The 8,836-nt window shown below is 43.2% G+C and overlaps 1 protein-coding gene across 1 annotated transcript in view; it reads right to left on the reverse strand.

Moving 5' to 3' along the window:
- Positions 1–242: 242 nt before the first annotated feature.
- AGMO (alkylglycerol monooxygenase) overlaps positions 243–8,836 on the reverse strand; it is a 314,761-nt gene continuing 306,167 nt past the window's right edge. The window contains exon 13 of the mRNA XM_019534049.1: positions 243–1,004. Coding sequence (XP_019389594.1) covers positions 924–1,004 — 81 coding nt within the window. The 3' untranslated portion in view covers positions 243–923. The remainder of the gene's footprint in view (positions 1,005–8,836) is intronic.

Genomic DNA, 8,836 nt, shown 5'->3' on the forward strand with positions numbered 1-8,836 from the left:
TTTGCCAGTCCTGCTGTTTGGAGACTCCCTTTCTCCATTTTTATTCAATTTTCCTATATCAACTGACACTCTTTCCATGTCACCTCCCAGTAGATGCATCTCTCCTGGGATCACTTTGTCAAGAGACTACTAGAAATGAAGGGCCGGATCCTGGAAGCACTTTGTCACATGAACAATTTTGGTCAATGGGACCATGCTAAGTGTCAGCACAGTCAGTCCTTAAAATCATTGGCACACACAGGTATATTTCCTAAGCAGTTTAATTCAAGTTGCAAGCCCAAGTTATACACCACATATATCAGCCAGTTTTACTGAAGACATTTCAACTCATACTAGTTTGAGTTATTTTATCATGCTGTTTTTAATTATTTCCTGTCTCAACTATTCATCCCTATGTAGCTATATGTTATGAACATACAATTGGGCATGCCATTGAGATTCTACTATAATTTACACATTATGGAAAAATTTACATTCACATAATTTCAGATTTGGCCTCTATGGTGAGACAGGCAGATGCTTTATACCAGGTGGTAACAGATATGATTTTAATTACTTCTATTGAAGAATACTTTTTACATATGGTTACATACTAATAAAGTGATTATAAAAGGCTATTATTTTACAGGCTTTTTAAAAGAGTGCTGTGATCCCTTGAATGTGAAAAAATATGCTGTGAAAGCATGGGAAGAAAATAAAATAAACTTTCATTTAAATTTGGGGGAAATTATATATTAAAAATCAAATAAAAACATATGGTCCGTTTAATGCATCTTTTAAAACTTCATTTAAAAATCATGAATCCTACCTAGCTTATGAAAAATCATTGTTTTACTGTAAGCAGCAGTTAACTTCTTCCAAGGAACTTCAAAGCATATTCCAAGTGCTCTTTCCATAATTAGAGTGCTGTTGCATTTGCTCTTTTAAAGCCGCTTAGCTGTGCTTGAGGTCAGCTGCTTCATAATTTGCACTCCCCAGAACACAATGCAGAGAGAAAATAAAACCTACAATATATAAAGCACATCATGAAAAAAATACATAACTTTTTAAACTCAATAAATAAATATATAGCACTTGTAGTAAATAGATAAAATGAAGAACTCTCAAGATAAACCTCTACAATATACCAGACATACAGTTAAATTATGAAAACTGTTTTTTGAAAGATAGAATTTTGATAGCTTATATTTATATCTGCATCAATTTATTCTTGGTGAAAGGTAGTCAAATTACAAGTGGGTATCAGCAATGTAACCTTCCTCACATTCGTGCTCAAGGTAGTTTTAGACGATTCAGTTTCTAGGAATAAGGAAATACTTCAATAACAGTACCAGTTGCGCTGCAGACTGGGAACAAAATGGATGTGTGGCACTGGTAAATGGTCTCAGGGTATTGCAAACAGAAGTGTATTGTAGAAATCCCCAAGGTAGCTGCGAGTGAGCTAGAGGCACCAGAAGCCATTTGCTGAGTCTCATATGGTTCTGTATGGCAGATTTACCTGCATCTTGGCAGGGAAAACCAAAACTCTTTTTGAATTGAGGTTGAATTCAGCCAATTGTTTGGCCAAAACAAATCAAAGAGAGAAAAAATAAATATAGGAAAGTTCAAAATTTTTCTCTATTTTCTAAATACAATATTTCAATTTCTAATTTTGGAACAATATTTTTATTTAGAAAATTTCCAACTTTTAATAACAGCATTTAATAATAATTAATGGTTAAACACCCCAAAATTAAATGACAAGTGAATGTTTTAACTAAAATTAATTTAAGCTCACAAGAAAGCAAACAAAGAATAATTTCACATCAACCCGAGACTTTAAAAAATTTTCTCAGCTCAACAACAAACAAAAATATCAGTTATTCACACAGTTCTAACATTATGTTGACGACATCTATAAACCAAGTGCTCTCCCTCATTCACTCTTTTCCTTTTACCCACACACAAAATTGCATCACATTTGTAATAAATACAAATAATGTTTACAGAATAATAAGAAGCAGATTCTGCATTCACTCAAGACAAAGGCAAAGCTCTTATTTAGGGTTACTATACATCCGGGGTTTTCTGGACATGTATCCTTTTTTTGGGTCCTCCAATCTCCGTCCGGTTGGTTTTTTTGAAATCTGAACAAATGTCTTCGATTTTCCTCTGCTCCACTGGCGGGAGCAGGGGGAGGGTGACTGGAAGCAGGGGCATCATGTGGCTGGTATGGAGCCAGGCAGGGGGGTGGGACCAGCCTCAGCAGCTGGATGCAGGTAAGTGTATGGGGTGTGGGGGGTACGTGTGTGTCTAGGGCAAGGGTGGGACAAGCCAGGTGGGTGCCTGGCGGCACTCGCGGGTAGTGGTTGCTGGGTCTGGGACAGTGGCAGTGGAGGGGGACCAGGGGGAAACTGCCTGCCCTTCCAACAGGGGAAGGGGCAGGGGGCCCTTTGATGGCAACGGGGAACAGGTGGCAGCACAGGGGCTGGTGCCCATGCTTGCATGGGGCAAAGCAGCCAGGAGATGCTTTCCAGGGGAAGGGGGGAGGGGGTATGTGCCCAGGCTGCCCGGTGAGGTGCAGGAGCCCCAGCTCAGGCCAGGAGGTGCCACAGACCTCCCCCCCACTTCCTTTCCACCTATACTGGTGCTGGAATTGCTTCACCGCTGCCCACGTAAATCAGAGCCAGCACACTCCAGCCTGCTAGGGATAGGGGCAGTTGGGGTCCTCTCCAGCAGGGCTGGCAGGGAGCAGTGGGCTGCTGGTTGGGAGTGAGGGGCACCAGTGGGGCTGTGGCTTCAGAGTGAGGGCACAGGAGGGGTAGGGGGAGCTTGTGAGTTGGGAGTGTGGGGTACTGGCAGCACCAAAGAGCTGTGGGGTGGGAGTGAGAGGCACCAGCAGGAACGGAGAGGTGCAGGTCAGGAGTTAGGGGCAGCAGCATGGCCTGCTGGGGCAGGGAACTGCAGTTTGGGAGTGAGGGTTACTGGCAGGGTAAGGGGTCTGTGGGTCAGGAGTGAGGGGCAGTGTACCAGGTCTAGCGCGCTAGAGCCTTTCTGTTGGTGGCTCCGCCTTCCTGTCTTGGGCTAACCACCTGCTTACTTTCCTGCCATGCCTTGATCTTAATTGATTGAGTGATGTAATTAGCAGAAGGCTGCCCACTTTATATGCCCGGTGTCAGGGGGTGCTACCTGCGGCTCCTTTTCCTCCCCTACACCGCAGCCCAAGCCTTGCAGATGGTACTTGACATGGTTTGCCCTATGCCCTGGCCCTCTTCTTTACTTCCGGGGCTTCTTGCTGCCCCCTCTCACTCCAGGGCTCCCAGCTGTCCCCTCTCGCTACGGGGCTCCAGGGCTGGGGCCAACGCGTCCCCAAACAATGCTGCGCCCTCTCTAGCGCCAGGAAACCCCACGCTACCGTGGCATCCCTATGAGGCCTCCTCCACCCCTAATAGCCTCACCCAGTCCTCCAGTTAAATAGTAAACACAAAACGCAAAACACAAAGCCCCTGGGCTATAACGTAAACTAAACCACCTGGTCAAAAATCCATGTTCTGCCCCTACCAGAAAAATACTTCAACTCAACTACAACCAGGGGATGCTCCTGCAATCTATCTTTCCCTTTCCCTGCGTACTGGCCGAGCTCCCCCCTCCTTAGCCGCCGGAGGGGAACTGCTCTCCTGACCTTATGCTTGGGCTTAAGAAGGGGACAAGCCCTGCCCCTTCCGGTCAGCTGACCCCCTTGGTTTCCCTGGCAACCAGCACCTGTGCTGCCCTGGTGACTGGAAGTTGAGCCTCCCCTTTCTCACCACTAGGGGTCTCTCCTGCCATTTTTGCTTTTAGGCGCAGGGCACCCATGTGCACTGCAACAGGCAGCATCAGGGATGGGGGGGCTGTAGGAGGGGACTGAGGGGCCAGGGGCTGTGGGTTGGGAGTGAGGTGTCCCCCCAACAGGTGTCTACTTTTTTGGAACTGGAAATATTTTACTGATATCAATGGGAATAGGTTCAGGCCCTTAGTGCCTTAAATTTGACTGCACTTTGGGACAAGCATAAGCTTTATCTTCAGTGCTTGGCATACAAGTGTTTAGGTCCCAGGTACTGCTGCAATATAGAACATTCTCCAGCCATTAAGTACTATAATCATCACTAGGTAATATCTCAAGATTCCTATTCGGTCATTACTCAGACTCTTTTTACAATGCAGGAGGAGCTACAGACTGCTGAGTAGCTTAAATGTTATTAAAATAGCTAAAATGTTGGTCTTACTGCTCATAATACGGGCATTGCACTGATGCTAGAGCAACTGGAAGGGATTTTTCCAGTGGATCCCAAGATGGTGTTTGAGACCTTGAATATGAAGAATTCATGAAATTTGGGTTGTATTCTTCACCTTGTCACAGGCTTCTTGTGAAACTCAAAGCAAGTCACTAAATTGCTCAGTACCCCAGCTGGGAAATGGCAATAAATTTATTTTTCTTACATGGTGTTTCAACAATAAATTTGGCGTTGTTTGTGAGGTATTCAGACATATAGCCTACAAATCCCCATGGTGGGTGCAGACCTACAGATAATTAGCTGAAACTCATGTTTTCTTGTATTCATAGCAGGTGGGAGAATTTGTAACAAATATATCTTGGTGATTGACATGGTGCAGTCATGGAAAGATTTATCACAGAAACCGTTTTTTCTTCTTGTCATAGTTAATGTTTCTTTGACTAAAACCCCCAGTTTTAATAAGATCATCCCTATTCCTGGAAGATCCATTAAATACAGAAATACTGTATTTTCAGAAGAAATGCATTTAAATAATAACGACTGAGGTGTAGGGCATATCTAGGGGATTAATGACTGCTGGGAGATGATGATCACCTGAAGCAGAGCCACAGGCCATTAAGCCTCAGGAAATGTCCTCAGCTCAGATTGTTATTGCTATTATAAGCTGAAACTGAAAAAGACATCCTGGGTATATTTTTTTAAATGAGGTGATGCAATTTCTTCTTTTTTAATTAAACACTTTATTAGGAGCTTGTTAAAGCTTGCAGTTAGTGCTTGTGGGGAAGTCTTTCAAATTATGGTTATTATAGTCAGAATGAAAAACCACACACTGCACATTGTGTTTCTGCATAACTTGCTTTGCTTCCCAATTCTACAAAAAAAAAAAATGTTGATTCAATGCCTATCAAGGTCAGGATTTACCAGTATTAACCACAAGGTAAAACATTCATGAAACAATAAGCCTGCACAGCTGAAAAAACATTGGGGAATACAAAAATTGAGGTGCCTTATCCTCTCCAGCATTGTGGCAATTTTGGGTAACTTGGCTGTTGAAAAGTTGATGTATAAACAATTACACTGGAGAAAGTGAGCTGAAATTTGATGTGTCTGGTTACAGTTTTGATTTTTTTCTAGATACAGCAGCCCATTTTAGGATTACAGAGCCTAAGACATGTAAACCAATTATGAGATCATATGTTCATATTTACACACACACGTGCGCGCACGCACACACACACAAACTTTGGGGGGAATAAAGGGTGTGACAGGGCATCAGTCTTCTCTATTGAAAAACTGAACTGTGTCTTAGAAATAGGCACTTCCTAAGTTGTGCAAATACACGTGCGTAGTACCCAAGCTACAAAGTAACATTTTATACTGCACATTTTTCAAGCGATCCCCTTGGAAACTCCCATTCCCTGTCCAGCTGTCCATTACTCCTTGCCCTGATTATCTGCATGTCAGTTTTCAAAGTTCAGCCAAATTTTACATTGTCTGTTAAAAAAAAATAGCTCTGATTGCATTCCTTTTCCTCCCTGCTTCTTGTTTCTTTTGAGAAAAGCACTTTTTCACTGCCCCAAAATAAATTAAAAAATGAACTCTGGGTAGTGCTTATAAACAGAATATTTTAGCCCACAAGATGAATTGTCAGAATGCTGTAGTCAGTGAAAATACATTTACAATAGAAACTGTTTTGCACCCTTAATTTTAGCAATTGCTACTGATAATATGAGTGGTATTCCTCAAAAACGTGAGTTTATTAGTTGTGATAGTTACATGGATCATTGATGTTATATTTTCTTGCTTCTATGTACTACAAATTTTTTGGGGGGGGGCATATTAACTAGAAGAAAGGAAAGAAATACAACACGGGAGCAAGAGAACTGGCGCAGCTCTGCTGGGAGGCAGGGTTTGGAGAATAAGTGCCTTTACCTCGAGGTGTGATGTTTTGGGGCTCAGCAGTAGCAAGCAGCAGCTAAGCAGTCATTCACTCTGAATGGAGAGCATGAAGGCCTCAGAAGCTGGCACTGCAGTGACCAGAAAGCTAGAAGAATACCTGAAGATCAGTTTGGGGGTATGTGTGATGCAGCCTTTTCTCTTTATATTTTCCAGTATGCAGTTCATTTCTCAAAAATCAGAAGCATGCAGGATGGAAAAGGGAAGAGAAGCACCTTTTTCAAGGGTTTTTATTCAAGATTAATGCAGCTCAATGCCATTGTTAATTCAAGCTGCTTTTTACTTGTAAATCTTAGAAAGACACAATACAACTGCAATCGTCATGTACTGGGCATTTCTGGAGAAGCAGGGCTGCATCCTCAAATTCCTGCATGGTGCTGAGTATCCAAAATCAATGGTGCTCAACCGTTTTGCCCTACAGGCTGGATGGGTGATGCCCAGTCCATCCACAGGCCAGATTATGCTGGTGGGCCTGATCTGGTGCTTGGGGCAGGTACAGTGGGGCCTGATCTAGATGCACAGAGGGGGGCAGGGTACAGCCTGGCCCAAACCAGCTGTGTGGGAGAAGAGCAGTTGGCCTGGCAACAAACCAGCCCCACGGTGGGAAGTGGGGACAGCCCAGCCTTGATCTGGCCATGTTGGAAGAGCGGGTGTTGCTTGGCCACAACCTAGCCACCCAGAGAGCGTGGCCCAGCTCTGGTGTGGCCACAAGGTGGCAGAGGCATGTTCCAGCTCCAACTCAGCTGCGTGGGGCTTGGGAACATTGCAGCAAGGGAGGGGTGGCAATATCAATTGCCACTGCTTTCCCGCTGCCTATTTTTTCACTACGTGGAGCGACTCGTGGACTGGATGCCATGGCTCTGTCAACTGGATTTGGCCTAGAGGCTAGGGATTCAGCACCCCCTGTCCTAAATGAATGAGTTCAGGCACCCAACAAATTTTGAGGCTGCTGAAGCAGGGCCAATTTAAATTGGTTTTTTAAAAGTTAGGCACTTAACTTCCATTTAAGTACTATTTTTATGTCTAAGGAACTTGAAGTCACTGAACTTATTCCAAATTTGGCTAGAAACCTGAGAAGAGTTTTTATACCTATCTCCCTCCATTTTAGGCCAATGATTTAAAAATTAGGCCATTGGCTCTTTATGAAGGATCTGCATTAGTACAATTTTGAATCATACCATTAAGGAAAAAAATTAAAAAGAAAGTTATACCACCACTGTTTTGCTGCAGATATAGACTCCAAAACACTCTGTTAAGACTCATGCCATGACCTTGTATTAAAGCAATAATTAAATTTATCCAGCACTTCATACAAACCAGAAATTGCATCAGTCTGCTAGCAAATAAAAAAAACCCTTTCACATCTTAATATTTTCTTCAGTATAAAGGTTGTTCTTAGAATATATATATATATTCAGAATACTGTATTTTTGTGAGCAAGTCACCTAACGCCACTCCAGAAATTCATAACTTATCTTAAATCGTGGACTCAATATAGACATTAGATTCATGACACATTACAACCTGCCTGACATCTGATTCACCAGGTACCTCCCAGAACTGACCTCTTACATTTTTCTTTTCCCCCACCTTTTCTCCCCTCCCGTTCCCTACTTTTCTGCCCTTTATCTTCCTAATTTCCAGCTATTTCTTTTTCAGACAGCCTCTTTTTTACCTTGAATCACTACCACTGTAGTGTCTCACTTACTCACCTTTGTCCTTTTTCCCCCCTCCCTTCCCTGCTTCACCTTTTGTTTTTCTAATTTCTACCAATTTACCTGCCACACTTTTAGCTTCCCTCATTCCATGGCCTGAAGATGGGTGACTGTTTCTCAAAGTTGCTAAGAACTTTTTTTCAACTACTCAGTTGGTCTAAACAAAAGATATCACATCTACTCAAAGAACCAGCCCAACTTATCTTAAAATATTTGGGGTTTGTAATGTAGTAAATAATTAATTTGATTTCAGGAGATTAACCTCTCTTTTCTGAGCTGTAATAAAATTTGTCTCTGAGGCGCCATCCTGTAAAAAAATTGCTTATACATTTATAAAAGCTATTAAAAATAACTTCTGCACATGGTCCAAATACATGATTTATAGTTTGTAAACACATTATGAGAACCAAAACCTTGTGCACTATGATCCGAACTGTCAGTTTTGATCATATCTTAAAAATCTCAGCAATGCATAAACCTATTCATCCATTCATTTACAGACACATACGGACATACATTCATACACAATGTTTTTCTTGATATGCATTCACCTTGGATCACTTGATTATTGTGCAGGGGCACTGAGGGGGCAATCTGCCGCCCCGACTCTTTAGCCTGGGAAGTCTGCTGCTTCCCGGGGGCCCACATCCGAGACATTGTGGAGAGCATCCCGCAGCTCCTCCGGCCCACAGACCACTACCCCATGCTCCTTATTATGTGGGCACCAATGACACGGCTCGGAGCACCCCCAGCCAGGTCATGAGGCGCTACAGGGAGTTGGGAGCAGGGCTTAGGGGTCTGGGAGCTCAGGTGGTGTTTTCCTCGATCCTCCCAGTCTCGGGCTATGGGCTGAGGAGGGAGAGGAGGATCCACGCGGTGAACCACAGACTGCAGCGCTGGTGTTATCGGGAA

The sequence above is a fragment of the Crocodylus porosus genome, unplaced genomic scaffold (assembly GCF_001723895.1).
Source record: "Crocodylus porosus isolate Cpor-Errol unplaced genomic scaffold, CroPor_comp1, whole genome shotgun sequence".
Classification (NCBI taxonomy): domain Eukaryota; kingdom Metazoa; phylum Chordata; order Crocodylia; family Crocodylidae; genus Crocodylus; species Crocodylus porosus.